At 40.1% G+C, this 21,806-nt stretch overlaps 1 protein-coding gene across 8 annotated transcripts in view; it reads left to right on the forward strand.

The window, feature by feature from the left end:
* bahcc1b (BAH domain and coiled-coil containing 1b) overlaps nt 1-21,806 on the forward strand; it is a 244,742-nt gene that overhangs the window by 113,452 nt on the left and 109,484 nt on the right. For all 8 annotated transcript variants that reach the window (XM_072558583.1, XM_072558582.1, XM_072558584.1 and 5 more), the window contains 3 exons: nt 5,474-5,685; nt 6,945-7,317; nt 12,187-13,053. In XM_072558583.1, coding sequence (XP_072414684.1) covers nt 5,474-5,685; nt 6,945-7,317; nt 12,187-13,053 — 1,452 coding nt within the window. The remainder of the gene's footprint in view (nt 1-5,473; nt 5,686-6,944; nt 7,318-12,186; nt 13,054-21,806) is intronic.

The raw sequence follows: 21,806 nt of genomic DNA on the forward strand, positions 1-21,806 counted from the left end.
TTTCATATTATTTAAACAGGATGAACAGATGTAATTCAATTAGCATCAAAATCACTGTTCCTGAAAATGTGCATGCCTGACCCCATCCTTTTTGCCATGGTTACATAGTGCTTCATTTTACTGTAAACAGATGTGGTCGCGAAACCCTTTAGGATGCCCGTTGGATGTGCTAAGACATATTTAAATATAAGTTCTGTCTTTTTCTCTCTTCAGCTTGCATGTACATGGGTGTAGTTCTGTAGAAATAAGGTGCACATTATAATGCAGGAAACCACAATGTGAAAGAGATTTAATGATAAAGCAGTTCATTCGATATTTCCTTTCCTTTTCATAATTTATAACAATAAAATTAAATGAGCTTTAAAAGTCTACGTAATAAAGACCAGATGGGAAAAGGAAGTCCTTCCTAGAGAGTCTAGGTCATGTGAATCCGTATATATTTTAACTCTGAAAAAGGTTACTTCGTCCACAAATAACGTTTTTCAAAAAACTTCAGGTGAATTGGATGTGTTGTGGTCTTCCTGTTGTCTTTTGTGTTGAAGTGTCACAATAAACATAGCAAGGAGCAATGAGAGAATAGGCTATTAGTTCATCATGTCATGAAGAGGTGAAACATATTCCCTTTCAAACCCCAGAATGGCCAAATTATTCTCCTTTTGCAGAATTTAATACCATATCATTTTCAGTTGACATATATAATTAGAACATATTTAGAAATGTATTGAAAATCAGATCCATATGTTTTGTATTTAACATTATCCGAATCTTCACAAGCATTCTTTTTTTTTCAAAGTATAAACTGATTTAAATAAAGTAACCCCTCACAGAAAAACATGACTTTTCACATGGTCTGTGATCATAGCATCCATTTTAAAATAGATTTTAAAAATCTATTGTGCCATGTATTCTTTGATCCTGCATGTTTGTACTGAGAGGAGAAGGATGACCAAGGGTCTTGAATCTGATCCTGTCACAATGCCCAAGGGGAAAATCATAAATCAAAACCACCAAATTTGCTGAATGACTTCTCAAAGAGGAAGTTACCAGCAAAATTCCACTCTTCATAGCTTTTTCTTTAACACAAGTTAGAAATACGTATCTGCACAGTTCCACAATATGCTGCTCTTCATTTACACATGGCAGGTCAGAAGAGTTAGTTAACCACAGCTTTCTCCTCCCAGTTTTATGAGTACAGTTATTATCAGTAAGACGCACTCCTGTAAACCCCTCTCCTTTGATTCACAACAGTCTTGATGATGTGGTTTTGTGAGTTATTTTTCAACCTACCAAACAATCAGACCCCAGTTCATTGTTTATTCTCTTCTGGAAAACTCCCCAGGTCTTTAATGTCTCTGAGCTGTTCATGTAGTCTTTAAACCTTTTTTAGCCAGCTTGCACAGTGTGTCCAAGAGCTGTTACCCCTTTACTGTCAAACACCCTGGAGGGTGATCTGCTCCTTCTCCTCAAGAATTCACTGTATTCCTCAAGTTTTCTACTTTTGTGCTGATGCCCTCCATCCTTCAACTTCTTATCTTGAACCTTTATGTCTATAGCTCCTTTTTTGTCTGCCAGCCATATGGCTTCTTTCTTAAATTTCTTCCTGTTGATTCTCCTTCCAGGTTAAGTGTCACTGGACACATGGAACAGTATTTATTGTCCAAGATCCAATTTGATCACATATAATTGATATAAACTCAATTTTTTTTCAAACATTCCTGAAAACAACTACAGATTATACCAACCTTTCAATGAATTACAAATTGCCTCACAGTACTAATTCAGGGTTCATAAGACTATAAGACATAGGAGTTGAAATAAGACCATTCAGCCCATTGAGTCTGCTCCCACTTTCTTCCGGTAACCTTTGATCCCCTTGACAATCAAGAACCTATCTATCTCAGTCTGAAGCATATCCAATGACCTGGCCTCCATTGCCTTCTGTTACAATGAATTCCATAGATTCATCACTCTCTGGCTGAAGAAGTTGCTCCTTACCTCCATTCTAAAAGGTCTTCCCTTTACTGTAAGGCTGTGCCCTAGTGTACTAGTTTCTCCAACAATGGGAACATCTTCTCAGCATCCACTCTGTCAAGACCATTCAATATTCTGTAAGTTTCAATTAGATCCCCCCTCATCTTTCCAAATTCCATTGAGTATAGACCCAGAGACCTCAAACGTTCCTCATATGTTGAGCTTTTCATTTTCGTGAACCTCCTCTGAACATGCTCCAGGGTCAGTATATCATCTTGAGATATGGGGCCCAAAACTGCACACAATACTCTAAATGTAGTCTGACCAGAGCCTTAAAGAGCCTCAGAAGTACATCCCTGCTTTATATTCAAGTCGCTTCAAAATAAATGCCAACATTGCATTTGCCTTCCTAACTACTGACTCAACCTGCAGGTTTACCTTGAGAGGATCCTGGACTAGAACTCCCAAGACTCTTTGCACTTCAGACTTCTGAATTTTCTCCTCCTTTAGAAAATAGTTCATACTTCTATTCTTCTTACTAAAGTGCATGAACTCACAATTTCCCAAGTTGTACTCCATCTGCCACTTCTTTGCCCACTCTCCTCACGTGTCCAAATCCTTCTGCAGCCTCCCTGGCTCCTCGATGGTACCTGGCCCACTACCTAGCTTTGTAATGTCTGCATGCATAGCCAGAATGCCTTCAGTTCCTTCATCTAAGATCATTAATGTATGAAGTGAATAAAGGTTAAAGATTATCACAATCTAAACTTAATTACACAGGATGAAAGTCATGGAATTATTGGGAGGATGAAGACCAGTGCTACCAACGTAGTTCCCAGCAAATAGGAATCCCTATCAAAGCTGGTTCTGCCTTGACACCAATGAACATTAACAATCTAATTCAGATAATCTTAAATAAATAGACTATGTAAAGATAGAAATTTACTCTCCAGGAAATTATGCTCAACCTGACTTGAAAGTAAGTACAAACAAATGCAGAAAGAGATAAGGTATTTCATTCCTCAGAGTTTATCCTAACGCACCAACAAATTCACTCAATCACCTTTCCATAAAATGTTAGGGTTAGTTCATTAGGCCTATAGATGAGCCAGATCCAAAAGGAGTGAGTGGCTGAGAGTCTGGATAACAGTATTGCACCTTAATCACTGTATTCCCTACGCTTCATTTGAGAATGGCTCTTGTTAAGAGCATGTAATTCTGTATCTTACTATAATCCGGCGGAGAATGTGTCAAAACAGGTTATTTACATTGTTGTGTAAATTGTTAACATACGTGTTACCAAAGAATTCTGCAAATTATAATAATACGCTAATTCAAAAGAGATTCACTTGGCTGATTGTTAGGAAGAAGGAGTTGACTTATCAAGAATGGCTAAACATGTTAAGCAATAGACAATAGGTGTATGAGTAGGCCATTCTGCCCTTCGAGCCTGCACCATCATTCAATATGATCATGGCTGATCATCCTTAATCAGTATCCTGTTCCTGCCTTATCTCCATAACCCTTGATTCCACAATCCTTGAGAGCTCTATCCAACTCTTTCCTAAATATTCATTGGAGTTTAGAAAAATGAGAGGTGATTTTATTGATGCATACAAGATTCTGAGGGGGTTTGACAAAGTAGATGTTGAGAAGATGTTTCCACTAACAGAGGAATCTGGAACTATTGGACATAATTACAGAATAAGAGGATCCTCATTTAAACCTAGATGTGAAGGGATTTCTGCTCTTCAAAAGTAGTGACTGTCTGGAATTCTCTATCTCAGAGAATTGTGAAGGCTCCATCACTGAAGGTATTGAAAGGGGAGCTAACTAGATTTTTGAACTATTGAAGAGTTGAGGACTATGAGGAGCTGGTATGAGTGAGGAGTTACGGCCTGGAGTTAAGGAGTTAAGATCAGTCATGATCCTATAGAATGGTGGGACAGGCTAGAGGAGCTGTGAGAATGTAAGGACTGCAGATGCTGGAGATCAGAGTCAAGAAGTGTGGCGCTGGAATAGCACAGCATGTCAGGCAGCATTCTAGGAGCAGGAGAATCGACATTTCGAGCATAAACCCTTCATCTCCTGCTACTATTTCTCATGCTCTTACAAATGAAAGTTCTGCAGCATTGCTTTTGCAAGTAAGAAATTTATATTCTTGTCAAATTCAGGTAGTGGTCCAGAAGTACTCAATACTTCAAGATTGTTTGCACTCATAATAAAACACAACATCAGAAGATTTAGAAGTTCCATCACATCCTGTTTCTGTGAAAGGATAGGTTAGAATAAATACATGGTATGATCTGACTTCAACTCAGTGGGTAGGAATGGAACAGCATAAAAGAAAGTATACCTAGTAGTTTAGAAGAAACAAGATAGAAAGGTTTCGAAGAGCATTGACTATAATAATGTTGAAAACATAGAGAGATGTGATATAACCAAGAAATCAAAAACAAGAAGTCATGACTGAGGAAATGATTGCCTGCATGTAATAATCTTTCTTAGTCTATCTTCTATTTTGAGACAGAAGTCAAAAGCTCACTTCTGGAGGAAATTTTAGCAAATGGATGATGTGCAGGACTTCTGTTTGAGTTTAGAGTAGGTAGTGAGACTAAAAATGTTCATAGATGAGGTAGGAGAAGCATAGTGTGCTTCAGTGTAATAGGTTTCAGCTATTGTCCAGACTTGACCGACAGCTTAAGAAACAGGTTTTGAAGAATTGACAGATTGGTATTGCCCCTTGAAGCATGGCTATCGCAAGAGACTAGGAAGCATTAAGGGTATGTGATCTGAAGGAATGTCACATGGATTCAATGGAAATTGGCTAGGATTGAATGATTGGGAAAGAAGGAACAGATTGAGAGTGTTGACCAGGGTCGTGGGACTCCTGAGTAAAAGGAGAAAAAAATCTGAAGCTGAGTCATGAACAGCAGCAAAGATAGAACAATTGAGAGAACACTGGATATGCCCATATTTTTTGCTTCGAGGCTAAATGGTGGTAATCTTCAGAAGAAAATAGTGCCAGATTTTTCAAAAGTTGAGTTGAATGTGCACTCTTTGATTTGTGCTCTGCACATACTGCATGTGTGTGGGAGCAGGTATTGGCTGCAATGAGATGCAAAAGTTGAAATATGTTCTCTAATTCAGCATTTAAATTTGCCCAAGAATCTCACCATTGAAAATAACATTGTTAAAACCTCTGCTGTGTTATGAATGTCAGGAATCATTGACATGCACCAATGTAACCTAATGAAACCTACTGGGTACTAGATTAAGATTGACTCCAAATGTGAACCTTTTCTTTGTTCATTTTTGCATTAAATCATTCAATTTTATGAGGAACTAAGTTGGTTTCTATGTAAAATTTGATATTTTGTAAATTGATTGCAATGCAAAATGGTTTCAGAATGAACACTGTAATATCTCAGAACAACAGCATGTCTTTGAGTGCACTGTGATATTATCTAAATGGAATTCTTTCTTTGCTGGGGTTCTCCAGCTGAAGTAATGGACCCTGCACATTCTCTCTGGCCTCCTATCTACCCGGCGAGAGCGCCCACATCACATATGCAGCATCCAGGACAGCTCTCGGTCTACCCTCGCTCCCCGCTTCTTCGACAGCAGGAACTCTACATGCTGCAACAACAGCAACAACAACAGCAACAACAGCGGGCACAAGCACTTGAACTCCAACGGCACTCACAGCTTGTGGTGAGATTAAAATGCAATGAATGAATTTAGCTTGTGCAGTTTATTCATGACAATTTATATGTTTTGACCCTCATTCTCCTGCTCCCCAGATTGGTTTTATTCCACCTTCAGCTATACAGTGTAAGGAGCACCTTTTCTTTTGTAGCTATACAGTGGAAGGAGCACCTTGTCTTTTGTAGCTATACAGTGTAAGGAGCACCTTGTCTTTTGTAGCTATACAGTGTAAGGAGCACCTTGTCTTTTGTAGTTATACAGTGTAAGGAGCACCTTGTCTTTTGTAGCTATACAGTGTAAGGAGCACCTTGTCTTTTGTAGCTATACATCTGTTCTGTTTGATGACCAATGATCATGTAAACTGGTTCCTGAAATGGAAAGTAATGATGGGCACCAAAGGCTCTGTTCTTAGCTGGGGTTTTGATCATGTCTGTCTATTCTCAGCTCCCTCTCTGGCTATGAGACTACAGTAATTGAGTGGTGCCATGGGAGTTCTAGAGCATGAGAGGAAGTTGTGAAAGAAGCTATCAAATTGGATGTGGGAATCCCCAGTGGAGCTTGTAAATTTAAAACATAAATGCACATTTCATTGACAAAGTGCAGCTCTATTTGATTTGGATAATTGTGTCTCTGTTACCAGTACAAGAGATAAAGTATTATTGCTGGGCAAATTAAAGTATTGTTGCTAGGCAAATTAAAGTATTGTTGCTAGGTAAAGGTGGCACAATGGGTAGCACTGCTGCCTCACAGCGCCAGGGACCCGGGCTTGATTCCAGCCTCCGGTGACTGTGTGGAATGTGCATATTCTTCCTGTGGGGTTCCTTGGTTCCCTCCCATAGTTCAAAGATGTGCACGTTATGTGGAAGAGCCATGCTAAATTGCCCATAGTGTCCAGGGATTTGTAGGCTTGGTAGATTAGCCGTGGGAAATGTGGGGATAGGGTGGGTCTGGATGGGATGCTCTTCAGAGGTTGGTGCAGACTTGTTGGGCCAAATGGCCTTTATTTGCACTGGTGGAATTCCATAATTCAAAGTTATTTAGGTTACAGTATTAAAGTAGGTGGGTGGTATTACAATAAAGAGAAGCCATGGTTTAACTGAATGGCAAAATAAGCTTAAGCAGCTAAATGACCACCTCCTGTTCTAATGCTCTGAAGTAACTTAATGGTTCAATTGATGTGTTCTTATTTGCAGGAAAATGGTGACAAACCAGAAGCTTCGACCTTAACAGTCTGAGTTAACCGCTTGAATTTGTCTTTTCTTCAGGATCATCGGAAGGCAGACGAACGTCGGTTAGAAGCCGAAGAACATACTCTGGAGAGGAATAGGAGGTCAAACAAAGCAGTTGCCTTAAGCTCTCCCAAGAATCTTTCTTCACCTGTCATACTGCCATCCAGTATGTGTTCTGCCAAACTTTCACCATGCCACCATTCTCCTTCTCTTGGACCCAAGACAGGGAGCCCCACCCCCCAGCCCAGTGCTGTGTGTGCTTTACCTTCTTGTCCTTCTTCAGATCCTGCCACTGTCCCACAATCCTCAGCAGTCAGCCCTCCTTCCCAGAATTCCACAGGAAATCAAACAGCTGAAAAGCGAGTGGAGAGACAACCACCTCAACATTATCCAGAATCTTTTGAGCCAGGTATGTCGACGCAGAATAAGCTATTGTTATGGACCATACCAGTCCCCTCAAACTATTACAAAGGGATCTTGATCAAATGGGTCAATGGGCTGAAAAATGGCACACTGAGTTCATTCTGAATAAATGCAAGTTGTTGCATTTTGCTATAACAAACAAGGGAAGGGCTTATAAATTAATGATGGGGTCTTGGATAGTGTTGTAGCTATACATCTGTTCTGTTTAATGACCGAGAAAGATCATGCAAGATGGTACCTGGACAGAGGGACCTTGGGGTTCAGGTATATAATTCTTTGAAGTTTGCGACACAAATAGACAAGGTGGTTAAGAAGGTGCTTGGCACACTTGCCTTCATTGCTCAGTCCTTCGAGTTTGGAGTTGGGAAGGTATGTTGAGGTTGTACAGGACATTGGTGAGGCCTCTTCTGGAATATAGTGTCCAGTTCTGGTCACCCAGATATAGGAAGGGTATTATTAAGCTGGAGAGGGTTCAGAAGAAATTTACCAATATGTTATCGGGTGTGAAGGTTTGATTTATAAAGAAAGGCTGGATAGGCGGGACCTTTTTCATTGGAACGTAGAACATTGAGAGGTGACCTTATATGAGTTTATAAAATAATGAGAGATATAAATAGACTTAATACTAGTTGTCTTTTCCCTCGGATGGGGGATTTCAAGACTAAGGGGCACATTTTTAAGGTGAGAGGAGAGAGATTTAAAAAAGATGTGGAAAATTGTTTACACAGTGTGTGGTTCACATGTGGAATGAACTTCCTGAGGAAGTATTGGATGTGGGTACAATTACAATGTTTAAAAGACATTTGGATAAGTACATGAATAGGAAAGAATTGGAGGGATTTTGGCCAGGACCAGGGCAGGTTGGACTAGTTTAGTTTTGGATTATGTTTGGCATGTACTAGTTCAACCGAAGGGTCTGTTTCTGTGCTGTATGACACTATGACTCTAAGATAGTCAAGACCCTGACTTTTTCTTATTTTAAAGGCAAATGTAAGACATTGTGTTCCAAATGCGTTAAGCAAAACTCACTTTATTGTTACACTACAGTAAAACTATAGGCAAAGTAAAAATAAAAGAATTGGCTTGAGAAGCTGCTGTAGTACATTTATAATGCTGGTACCCACTCAACAATATAAAGAAGTAGCCGGATGTGTCCACAAAAAGTGCAATAAATCCAATGCAGCCAATTACATGTCAGTCTGCTTTCAATTATCATAAAAGAGATAGAAAATGTCATTCAGTGCTATCAAGCAGCTCTGAGCAATATCCTTCACTAATGCCCAGTTTGAGGTCCAGCAAAACCATTGCCTCAAGACTTCATTATAGCCTTGGTCTAAAGATGGACCAAAGAGCTGAACTCCAGAGATGACAGTGACTGTGCTTGATCTTAATGCAGCTTTTGATTGGGTGTGGCATCAAAAAGTCTTAAATTGAAGTCAGTGGGAGTCTTGGAGAGAACTTCCTTCTAGTTGGAGTCATACTTACCACAAAGAAAGATAGTTGATATTGTTGGAAACCCAACATCGCATACGACAGGAAGTCCTCAGGAAAATGACCTTGGTCCCATTACCTTCAGCTGCTTCCTCAATAACCTTCCCTCCATCATGAGGTCAGAAGTGGGAATGTGCGATGATGATGGCACAGTGTTCAGCACCATTCCCGACTCCTGAAGCAATCTGTTCCTCCAGCTGATGAGTGGCAATTAACATTCATGCCACACAATAATTACTTCCAACTAAAGAGAATCAAACTACCTCTGACTAATGATCAACAGCATTTCTATTGCTGATATCCCATCATTAAGATCTTGCAATTCTGTTTGACCAGAAAGCTAAGTGAACCAGCTATACAAATACAATCGCTAAAAGAGCAGATCATAGGCTAAGAATCCTGCAGCAAGTAACTCAACTTCTGACTCTTCACAGCCTGTTCACCATCTATAAGGCAAATAACAGGTGTGATGTAATATCCCCACTTGCTTGGATGAGTGCAGCTCCAACAACACTTAGAAGCTTGTTGACACAATCTAGAATAAACCAGCCAACTGGCGCCCTATCCACCACCTTAAATGTTTATTTCCTCAACCAGCAGTGCACAGTGACAGTCGTATGTGCATCTGCAGGATGCAGTGCTGTAACTCCTCAAGACTTATATGATAGCACCTTGCAAACCCACAACTCAACCACTTTGAAGAACAAGAGCAGCAGATGCATAGCACTGTTACCACCTGTGAGTTCCTCTCCAAACCATACACCATCCTGACTTGGTAATTAATCACCATTGCTTGATGGTTGTTGGGTCAAAATACTAGAGCCCCATCCCTAACAGCATTGCCATTGTGTTGACATCAGATGGACGACAGCAGTTTAAGAAGGTAGCTCACCACCATTTTCTCAAGGGCAATTAAAGATGGGTAACAAATACTGGACTTGCCAACAATGCCTACTTCCCACAAATAAGTACAAAGAAAAGTGGGAGGGAGCAACCTGAGAATACTAGTCATGGGGATGGTCCACCAACAAGTGGAGACTGTTTTGTTCATTCACACATTTCCCGTTTTGGCATGCTATCAGGAATATATTGATAAGTGGAGAACTTTTGAGTTTTAAATTTTAAGGTTATTTACTGCCAATCACTGAGTAGATGATTTGGTAAATCAAATACTCTTTGACATACCAAAAGGAATGCAAAACTCACCAGCTTTCAATAAGTGAGAACTGCCGAGTTTTTACCTGGACAACCAGGAGAAGTACTTTGAGACAATGAGAAACTCATCCTCATGAGCACGAAGAAGCTCATTGCCTGAATTTTCAGCTTGCACTGTGGGTAGGAATGTTGTGGGGATGCGCTGATCTTGAAAACAGTGGCATCAGTTGGTGTGCCAGTTTCCCAACTCTGGCCATCTTTGTTGAGACAGATTCAGGGCCAGTGGAGTTTCTCACCCCCAGTTGTTCACCATCTTTAAAAGAGGCTGACTGGGGACTTCACTGAGGCAGCTGCCTGGAGATGGGTACCCAATGGCAGACGAGGGTATGGTGTGCCAGATAAACTGAGGGACCCTCTCTGGCTTGTAGTGCGTGCAGCCAAAGGCTGTCCCTTGGAAGGGGTCCCCTTTCCTCCCCTTTCCTCTCTTTGTCCATAGTTGTGGCCTGGCTGCTAAATCTATTTTTCTTTCATAAATTAACATTTTGAAAAAGTTGCGGAGAAGGCATCTCCGTGTTGAAGCACCCTCTCAGTTCCTTACACTTTGCCTTCGGGGCCGACTCCCAGCTTTGAGAGCACAGCAGCCGCACTTCAATTGGATGTGGAATCAGTTCCCATGTCAACTGTTTCCTGCCAGCTCCCCATCACCTTCAAATCAGCCCTCCCAACGAACAGTCCAGGACACAATCCCAGGACACAAACTGTCTGACTTCTTTTGAGAGAGATAAGACAGGCAGTCACCGAAGAGAAAGGCTGTATAGACAAGCCTTGTCCTATGCTTTTGAATCTTAGCGTACTTTCCAGAATGCTTAAAACTTACAGCCTATCCGATAAGAACTAGCTGAAAGTCCCTTTGCAGCATGCTAATGCATAGCTATTACACCCAGCAAACACACAAGGCACAAAAATCCAATATATTTTCTTCTAATTGTCAAGGTTAGATGATCCGCAGCTGATGAAATTCCTTTGTTTTATTTTGAAGAAAGCAAAGGAAAATGTCTGGGCAGTCTTTGAGCTATGAACCTTTTTATCCTTCACCAGTCCTTGGGAAGGAAGCTGTGTGGTGGAAGGATGCATTTTCATTTGGTGGTAATGTCAAAAGAGGTGGATGGCTATCATTAATTGCACTCTGTTGATGACAAGGCAGTCAGGATGCTGCCAACCAGGATAAAGTCAGAGGAACCTTCAGAGTTCTTGGGGAAGACAAAGTAATAACATTTGTTTTGTTGCTTGAGTGCAGCATCAGTTGTACAGTCGGAGAGATTATCAGTTCAGGATGGAGGGTGTCGCTGCGATGAGGTTTAACCCTTTCACCCTAAAGTTTCCAATTGCTCAAAGTTTATAATCATTACTAACTTCTGCTCCCACTTCCTGTGCATCCTATTTTTGTTCTGTTTTTTGTTAGTATTTTTTAACACTTACGTGACAGTTTGTGAACACGAGACCAAAGTGATTCTCTATTAAGTTTCAAAAGGTTAACATAAGAATAACTATCATGACGTTATGATTCCAGTCACTGAAAGTAGTGATTCATCCTCTAAGCTATATTCACTTTATCAGATTGAAAAGGAGAATAAATTTATATGGACTTAATGCAGCAATTGCATTGTTCTATAGTCTTCCAGATCACAGTTGTTGTTTTCGTAGAACAGGATCATACAATGAAAAAATCCCCATGGACAATTATATACCAGAAAAAATAAATTCTTGATATCAGAAACCTCTCCCTGCCAGTAAATCCACATTGAATAGTTTGTTTTATTCATTCATGTGACATGAGCATTGCTGGCTGGGTCAGCATTCCTCATGGAACTGAATGGCTTGCTTGACCATTTCAGAGTTAACCACATTACTGTGGTAGTCACATGTTGGCCAGACCAGGTGAAAATGACAGATTTCCATCTCTAAATGACATTTTGAACCAAATAGGTTTTAACAACAATTTGACTGTAGTTAAATGGTGGCCATTAAGTTGGCTTTTAATTCCAGATTCTCATTGATTCATGGTGAAGTTGAAATACATGTCCCCAGAACATTACCCTAATCTCTGGATTACTAGCCCTGTGAAAGTTCCACTACACTACTGACTCTTTTTAGTAGTTATCGAGAGTTGCGTTGGATAAAACGTGCTCCTTTTCTCTCTCTATTCCAGATCTCCCGCCTGGCTACACATACACAGCCGTTGCAATGGGCTACAGTTCCCCTTCTCCACTTGTGCACTCTGCTGATCTAGCGGACCCTGAAACTATGCAACCCGTCACCACGGCAGCTGAACCAGAGCAGTCCAGAACCTTTACGCCGGGTGAAAAAATTCACTGTGATACTCAGTCAAACCTGGCGGAGGAGGTAAACCCTACTGACAAACAGATCACAACTAATAAACTGGATGTAGTAGAGCAAAAGATGCATAAAGTTCTCTGCACCTCAGAAAAAAAGGATACAGTAAATACATTGCTAGCAGAGAATTCAACTGTGGAGCAACTTGAGTCATCTGTGAAAGAAAACATGGAATGCTCAAGGCATTTGATTGCTTCTCAGGGAATTGTCACTGATGGAGGACTTACAGGAGAAGAAGGAGGACAAGACAATTCAGTGACCAAGTCACCTCACTCAACCAGTGAATCCCGGACACTACCCGATGAAACATTGGATGTAAGGAATTCTGATTGCTTGGGTTCAGTAGCTGAGATGGACTTAAACCAGGAATGCAGAATAGTTGAAGAAACCAAACAGGTGAATCAAGATGAGGATTCAGAAACTAGCCACGATGCCTCAGAGAGGGATGAAGTGTTCAAATGGAGGTTGGACTGCATGGCAGGGATGGACGCCCTCGTGGCTGCTGGCCTCAGCATGGGTGAGCTCTTTGGTTTAGAGCCTGAGGTTCCCAGTGCCCCCATAGTACCTTCATGCCCTACAACCTCAACCTATTACCCCGGCTCAGGGATGCATGGAATAGCTCTGCTGAGTGAACTGGCTGAACTCGAAAGGCAGCGACAGAGCTATGATGGCACGAGTCAAGGTAATTACCTTAAATTATCTCTACTCTGCTTAGTATCAGTGTCTCTTCAATTACTCTTTCTGACTTTATTTAATCTTTGATTTTGATTGTTCCTATGAATGGATAATCCTCTTCCTCCTTCCAAACATACTGAAATCAAAGAAACTGGATGATGACAAAAACATATAATTTTTGAAACTCCAGATGTCAAAAATGAAATTTCAAAATATAAATGAATTTGATTATCCAGCAAAGAATGAGACAAAGCAGAACATCAAGAGAAAGAATAAAATACTATTGATGTAGCACCACATCAAGGTCTTCAAGATATCTCAAAATAATTATAGTAAAGGAATTAGTTTTGAAGTGCAGTGACTGATGTGGCAACCAATTTGCACACAGCAAGGTTACTCAAATTGTGACTGGAGCTAGGAGGAATATTAAGTAGAAAATGTTTCAGTCGTTTCATTTAGTCAGGGAACTTTTGTATCCACCTTAGCTGGTAGACTGCATATTGGTTCGATGTTTTATCCACATTTATTCTCAGAGATTTTATGATTGATCTCTGACTTGTGCTAAATTCAATAAGCTGAGCTAGAATGGTGTTAGGTTTACTGGTCTTAACACACCTCACATTAAAAAAAGGGAAGTCAGCCACAGTTGCTGCCTGCTACTTGTTATCCAGTAACACTTGGTGAAAGTGTATAAGTGAGGTCAGAGCTGTGCATGGCTATAATGTTGAAGGTTGCCTGTCAACACTCTCTATCATGATTCAGCCATAAATTCCGGACACTTGGCTAAACTCCCACATGGTGCTCAGAGTCCATGGGACTCTACCAAGTAGTCAACACCTTCAAAGGGGGCAAAGGAGAACATTCGTTGAGAAAAGAAAAAAATGTATTATCACGAACTAGCACAAATTCCCAAAGGAGTGAAGGCCAAATTTCTGAAATTCAAGGATTTTTCCTACTTGGTTTAACCCTATCACAAATCTAGTATTTGCATTATATAATCAAACATACAAGGTTATAACGAGCTGATAGTTTTTGGGTTATTAGAGAAATAATGTGTTTTACTCAACTAAGTTGGTGAAGTTCTAGATATTACAATAAAATGCAGCTCCCAATTAAAAATCCTGTTTCAACTAGAAGTGAGATTTATGAAGATACTTAAAACAATTCAATGATAAAGCTGCAAAGTGTCAGCCTTGGCTTAATGGCAGCATTCTGATCTGAGTTAAAAGGTCATAGGTTCAAATGTGATTCCAAAATCGTTTTTGGCACTTCAGTTCAAAGATAAATGAAGGAGTTTCCAGATTCCTTAGAAACAGTTATCCCTCAACCAGGACCTAAATCAGATGATCAAATGATTTATTTTATTGCTATTTTTTGAAGTATTGCCGTGCACAAATTGGCTACTGTATTTCCTATGTAATTAAAGTCCAAAATTGTTTAATTGACTATAAAATACTATAAGTACATGCAAAACTTTTCATTTTATAAAGCATCCACAAAGTAAATACATACATGTGAAAATACATGCATTTCTCATTCGGAACATATGTGCAGCAGCAATATTGCTAAGTATCAGTAACTTGTCGAATAGCAAAATAATATAGATGCTTAAAATTTAAAATTAGGACAGGAAAGGCTGAAAATACTCAGCATGTCAGGCAGCATCAATGGAGAGATTAATCAGGGCTGGAAAAAGTTAGAAATATAACATGTCCTAAGCAGTTGAGATGACAGTGTACCATAATGGTGATAGGGTGGAAGACAGGAGAGATTAACTCATAAAAAAGTTGGCAGGGTAGAGTCAAAGGGAATGGTATTGGAAAACCTGAAGAAAGAAAGGAAGTGTACCTAGAAGAGGTGTGGATAATGGAGAATGATGGACAGTGACCACCCTAAATCTAAAAACCAGAGGAAAACAGGAGACCAAAACATATAAAGGAAACAAATGGAGTCCGAGATTACAACTTGAAGTTGCTGAATTTAGTGTTAGTCCAGCTGTAATGTGGCTACTGCACAAAAATAAACAAAGAACTGTAGATGCTGGAAATCTAAAACAAAAACAGTTCTGAAGAAGAGTCACTGGACTTGAAACTGTTGACTCTGCTTTCTCTCCACAGATGCTGCTAGACCTGCTGAGTTTCTCCAGCAATTTCTGTTTTTGCTGACTGTACTTATTGTGCACCACCTCAAATACAACAAAATTCCAAAGGAAAGATGAAACGTTGAGTTAAGAGACACAGAGTTAAGAGAGGAGTTAAAACCAGTAGTTGAAAATACAAGATTTCAGGATGTCTGTGAAAATGGAGATGTCGTAATGCAGAGAGGTTTAGGAAATGAAGCCCAAATTAAAGGTGGACAATAACTGCCCAGATTCACTGGAAAGAACGTTTGCAGCATAGGATGTGAGCCAATGAGATGTTTCAATAATAGGATGGGGAAAAGGCCTTTGAGATAAATGAGGTAAATACAAATGAGATCATTTGTTCACCAAATTCTGAAACGTTTGCTGAATAAAAACTATTTCGCGATGAAATAGTTTTGTTACTAGCCCCATTAAAATAGCTTGGGAACATGAAGTACATGATTAATTTTATGACTTATTTCAGTTTTTCAGAACATTTGTTTGTTTCCTTCATCCTTGTTCGAAATAATGCAGCTATTGTCATTCACCAATAACATCAAAATGCTGCATACAGTTTAATTGAAATGATATAATCCATTTAAAATGAAGCTACTTTGCAATTGAGGATGTTGGGATTTATTGGTATAAAACAGCCTTTTTAAAACTCATGTTTTATTGTAGCACAGGTCGCAGCACAGGTTGCAGAAGGATGTGATGCACAGGATCAAATTAGTGGATCATTTCTTCTTTTGATATTTATAGAACAAACACGGCACAATGCAACAATGACTTATTTCCTGAATATCAAGACCTTCATACTCTTGCCAAAAAAAATCCTTAGAGCCTGAAGCCCCTCTCTCTTTGTGTTACAAAAAGATAAAGAATTTGTCTTGTAAAACGATTCTCCCCAAGGACCTGCATTTCACTCTGATCTCAAAACATTGAGAGAAAACAATGCCAAGTGACTGTGATGTTGGCCCAATGCAATCAAACATTTCCTGCTGCCCACATCAGCATGGCAGCAACCCTCTCTGATCACTTCCTGCAGCTTTCAGACAGCAGTTTCACACAGGGAGCAACTTCCCCATGAAATCACTTAATTACAAGCCAAACAACACGTAAACGCCTCATTTAGAAAAAAAATGTAAGGTTCAGAAAAGAGAAGGCGAGCAAATTGTTTTGATTTAATGCTTTACAAATTGAGGACTGCTCAGCTGAAGTAAATGAAGAGGAGGTGCTGGTTTTGGACTGGGGTGGACAAAGTTAAAAATCCCACAATGCCAGGTTATGGTTCAACAGCTTTATTTGAAAGTAAATGTACACAGCCAGATGCAACAGGGAGCTGGACAGTGTTTTACAACAGAAGGGATCGAGGGATACAAGGGTTGAGAATAGATTATATTTATTATAAAATGTGGAACCATCTTCCCAGTGTTTTTCAGCCTCGTAGATTTAACTTCTGCTGGTTGCACAACTCTGCTTGAATGATTCTTGTAGAAAGTGAAAAAAAATGTTCGAGGCCTTTTGTTGTTAGATTTTTTTTCCCCTTAAGACTATGACTTTAGGTGTTGGTGTTTGCCTGGAAATGTGTGAGTCTGTTCTTACATAAAACAAGCATATGAATTAGGGGCTGAGCAAGGTCATTTGGCCCCTCAACCTGTCCCACCATTCAATAAACTCACATCTGATCTGATTACTCCACATTCCTGCCCAGCCACAAGAACCTGGCTTGAGGCCCACATTGTTATTCATTAGCAGTGGGAACCGATTGGTGAAAAGCAATTGAAAACAAACCCTGCAAATTACCTGGAAGCATCTGTTATGTAAATCCCACCTTCGGATGTAAATGGTTTCAGGAAGTTTTGAACACTGCCACGCTGTCCCTAACCGTGTGTCAATCTCAACTCCTTGACAACCCGCCAACACCCCTTTCCCCCAGATTGTATCCATAAGGTCAGGATTGCCATTGGCTATATTTCAAAATAAATACATTTGCAAATTCGAAATTGCTTGCAAAGTAACTGTTGTGCTGTCGGGAACCACATTGCTCACAATGTGTCTCAAAAATAACAATGTGACAAGTAACTATATAGTCTTCTTTAATGGTCCGTTTTTGAGGGGAGGCAGGTGTAGGGGGAGAGAATGTTTAAATGTTTGATTAGCGTTCAATTAATTAGTCACATAAGGTGTAAATAGACACGTGTATCGATTGGCCTGGCACCTCTTAGTCCCCCTTAAAATATTGGACTGATTGGGGTGGGCAGGTAGATAGTAGGAGGTAAAAACAATGACTGCAGATGCTGGAAACCAGATTCTGGATTAGTGGTGCTGGAAGAGCAAAGCAGTTCAGGCAGCAGCCAAGGAGCAGCGAAATCGACGTTTCAGGCAAAAGCCCTTCATCAGGAATAAAGGCAGTGAACCTCTCCACGCTTCAGGCTCACTGCCTTTATTCCTGGTGAAGGGCTTTTGCCCGAAACGTCAATTTTGCTGCTCCTTGGGTGCTGCCTGAACTGCTGTGCTCTTCCAGCACCACTAAGGTAGATAGTAGGAGGTTGGCCCACTAGATTTTAACTTGCCTTCCCACTTCCAAACCCCTGAGCAGGTGAGAGTAAAATCCAGCCCAGCAGCTTATCTGAAAGCAGCAGCTCCCTTAGAACTGGATCAAAAGTTCAGCTAAACGTGTGTTGGAGTAGGGCTTGATCACACAGCCTGAGTCAGAGGCAATATTGCAACCATTGAGCCAAGGCTGACACCTTCAGGAAGTGGTTTTCAGGGATTTCTTGGGAGACCATGGTGTAGCTGACATCAGACAAATGTTTTAAGCTCATTCTGGCTGCAGATGGACAGAATGCTGAGCACACACACCACACAAGTCGTCAGTATGACTTGTCATTCCGGACACTTGCTGAAATGTCAAACACGCTGCAGTTGTTTCACAGTTGCCACCAATGCTCAGGATTCCAGCTCACAATGTAAACGGGCTGCTCATCAGGGATTAAACAACATGGTGTGCTGCAGAGTTGTTGCACATAAAGTGCTGTCTATTGTTCTTTATAAAGCTTGCCTCATTCTGGCGAGGGTGTCACCTGATGCACCAAACAACAGGTCGTCTGCGCCATCACCCAAGAGCAATATCCCCTAACTCTTGGAAACCAGTGAGTAAAATCTCATTAACACCCAATCATTTAATCAAGGAAGGTCACATAATTTGCAAACGGAAAAATTATAATCCTGGTTTTCAATGGTATTTGATATCATTGTTGATTGTTCAACAGTGCAATGGGCTGAGACCAAAATTATTCACTGATCTTTCGGATTTATATGTAAATGCACAGAGTTATGCTGCCTGGAAACTTTTCCTTATTAATCTGATAATGATGGACTTTGTCACATAAGACAAACAAGATCTGTGTTGAAAAAAATCATTAAATAAATATATTGCCATATATAATTCATACCATGGATGAAAATGTAAGCTATATGCACATTCACATATAGATTATCATAAACATGCACTCATTGGTAAAAGCAGGATGTCTATGTATATATGCACAAAATATAATTTAATGGCCCTAGGTTTTCCTGGGGACTGGCATACGGCAATGGTCTGACAAAAGAACCTTTAAAATTATGGTGTCAGTGGCTTACGCCATTACTTATACTCTGCCTTGCTTTCCGTACTTTTAGGCTGTTCATCTATTACACTCGGCATGAACAGTGAGAGGTTAATTGTCTTTACTCCCCTATATTAAAATAAATGCCAATAGCCACTTTCCTGGACTCGTGCCAGGCTTCATGCTGCTGCTCCTTCAACTGAAAACTAATTGCGCTGGGGACTGGCAGCAGTAAAATTAACAATAATCACAAAACTGGAAAAGGGACACTACAGCTTAAACTGAGCAACAACTGGCAACCATCATTGTCAGTTGACAGTAAAATGTGTGGAGTGCCATCTAAAATTAATTGTGCCTACTACCTGAATACTCTTAGGGGACAGAGGTAGAAATGCACAGAGTCAGGTTTCTACATCTCAGCAGAAGTGTTGAACAGAAGTGTGAGGTGCATAAATGGATCATCAAAACTTGTCTTATCGTTCATGTAAACAAATTTCCTTTTCTCCTTTTCCATTTCTTTCTGTTAGAGTTACAGGAAGCACAAACATACGGGTACAGGTATGGAATGAACTACCAGAGGAAGTGGTGGAGGCTGGTACAATTGCAACATTTAAGAGGCATTTGGATGGGTATATGAATAGGAAGGGTTTGGAGGGATATGGGCCAGGTGCTGGCAGGTGGGACTAGATTGGGTTGGGATATCTGGTCAGCATGGAAGGGTTGAACCAAGGGTCTGTTTCCATGCTGTACATCTCTATGACACTATGACTCTGTAGACCTAGGCCTATGTGCTAAACGTCATTCCATGTCAGGATTCCATACCTACAGGAAGGCTAATGCCTAATGTTTACAATCTTGTGCAGGACAGAATCAAACATTATGAAGGGACAGGCCTGTGTCCTTTAATACTGTGTAATCCAGGCGATAGGGCAGGTCTGACTGGCTATTTCCAATGAAATTAATGTGTGTTTAAAAGATAGGTGGTTGTAACTGACCAAAATTTACAAATTTAGAGTGAGGTCTAGCCCACCACCCTTTCAAAAGTGTACATGAATGAACCTTATTGTTGAAGCAGGTGGGTCAGTGGGGAAGCTGAAAGAGACAGATGTCACCAACATTATGTTCCCCAAAATGGACACAGCCTTACAGTTGCTGCTAAAGAAGTTTCCATGAACCAACAAGCATTTAGCTTCCATATGTCCTTAGTAATGACTTTAACACATAGGGAAGGCCTTGCTAAGATCAAGGATGTGAAATTGAGAATTATATTACGTATTAGCAGAAGTGGCTTACTGTTATTGGGGTCACACCTTGTGTGGCACTTTTAAAACAAATTAAGGTAAAACAAATTATACCTTTTAAATACCAGAAGGCTTTGTTTGATCAATGCAGTTTCTTATCAATGCATATTGTTCACACCAAGCCATCACTCTCTCTAATCACATCAGGATATCATTTGAACTGGACAGGAAAGTGACTAAGGCAGCCTCAACAATCTGTGAGCATTGTCACTATTGTATGACTATTGCTAGGGTGGGTTCTGGTTTTTCCACCATCTGTGCTGCAGCATATCCCAATTAGAAATGCAGGAAAATATGGAATAGGTTATAAAGGAAGAGATTGGACTATTAGCAAAGTTTACAGTGTATCCCCCTGCTTTCACAATTGAGAAAATCTAGGCCAATATATACACACATACATAAGATGTAGTCAGCAATATACACGGACACAGTCAATACATACCTAGCAACACACAGATTTGATCATATAAAATGTACCCATTTTGAGCATCAATTATTTCATTACAATTCACAATTCCCAGGCAAAACCATTTGAGTGTTCTGTTACTTACACTTGCTGGTTACAGAATATAAATCTCATCACACACATATACACAGGATATTAAATTATTGAATCCATGTCGTCTCATTACATTTTTTAATCAATAAAAACTTTTATCAGCACAATTGATCACTTCTGGCCAAAATGATTGACTGTTCCTGAAGTATCGTAGGACATATTGAATGCATTAGTGATTCTTCTTTGGGGGGAAAAAAAGTGAGGTCATTCCTATAGGATAACCAAAGAATTGGAGAACAAGCATTGTATTTCAGTGCTCTGTGACATCATGTGTTTGTCTTGTTTTAGATGAGTTGACATAATTTGTCTATTTTTAGTCATTGCTCATTTTGAACATCGACACCAGCATTTTCCTGAAATTGGATTTTAACTCTTTGAAGATGGCCACGATTTCATTCCAGAAACTGGGTCAATATTACACTTAATGAGTATATTTTGGAAGATCCAAATTTTCTAACATGGTCTACCTGCTGTCATATGTCAGCCTGGGATCAATGGCAGCACTCTTATCTCACATGAGTAGGATGATTGTGAGTTCAAACCCCATTCCAATGATGTGAACATGTAACTGAGGCTGTTACTAGGAATGCGCTGCTCTTTCAGAAATGCTACCTGCTGGAGGAGACATTAAACTGAGGCCCCACTTGCATTCTCAGATATTAAGCAAACTATTACTTTGATCTGTGACTGCCTTGAACATCTTATCCTGGGAATAATGTTTCTGTTAGACAGTTCAATCTGAAGTTGCAACTGGGTGGGAAATGTTTTCTATATACTGAAAATAAAAATACTGCAGTTAGATTTTCCTGACCATTGCCCCTGTAGAACTTCCATTTACTTGGGAACCAAGATTAGGACAGTGAAACACATTTTACCTAGTCATTGTTACTTAAAGGTCACATTCAGATTTCTCCCTGGATCCCTACTTCCCAACCCATTTTACAACCAGACTGTTCACTGCCGCCTGATGAAATATGGATCATTGGCTGACTAGGGGCTCTTGTGGTGCAGTGATAGTGTCCCTACCTCTGGACGAAAAGGCCTGGGTTGAAGTCCCAGCTGCCCCTGGGTTGTCTAATAACCTCTCTGATAAGGTTGATTTGAAACAAAAGCAGATAGTTATTCTCTTGGTTTAAAAACTCGATCTGCAATAATGATCTGAAA

This window comes from Chiloscyllium punctatum, chromosome 39, assembly GCF_047496795.1.
Source record: "Chiloscyllium punctatum isolate Juve2018m chromosome 39, sChiPun1.3, whole genome shotgun sequence".
In the NCBI taxonomy this organism is placed as follows: domain Eukaryota; kingdom Metazoa; phylum Chordata; class Chondrichthyes; order Orectolobiformes; family Hemiscylliidae; genus Chiloscyllium; species Chiloscyllium punctatum.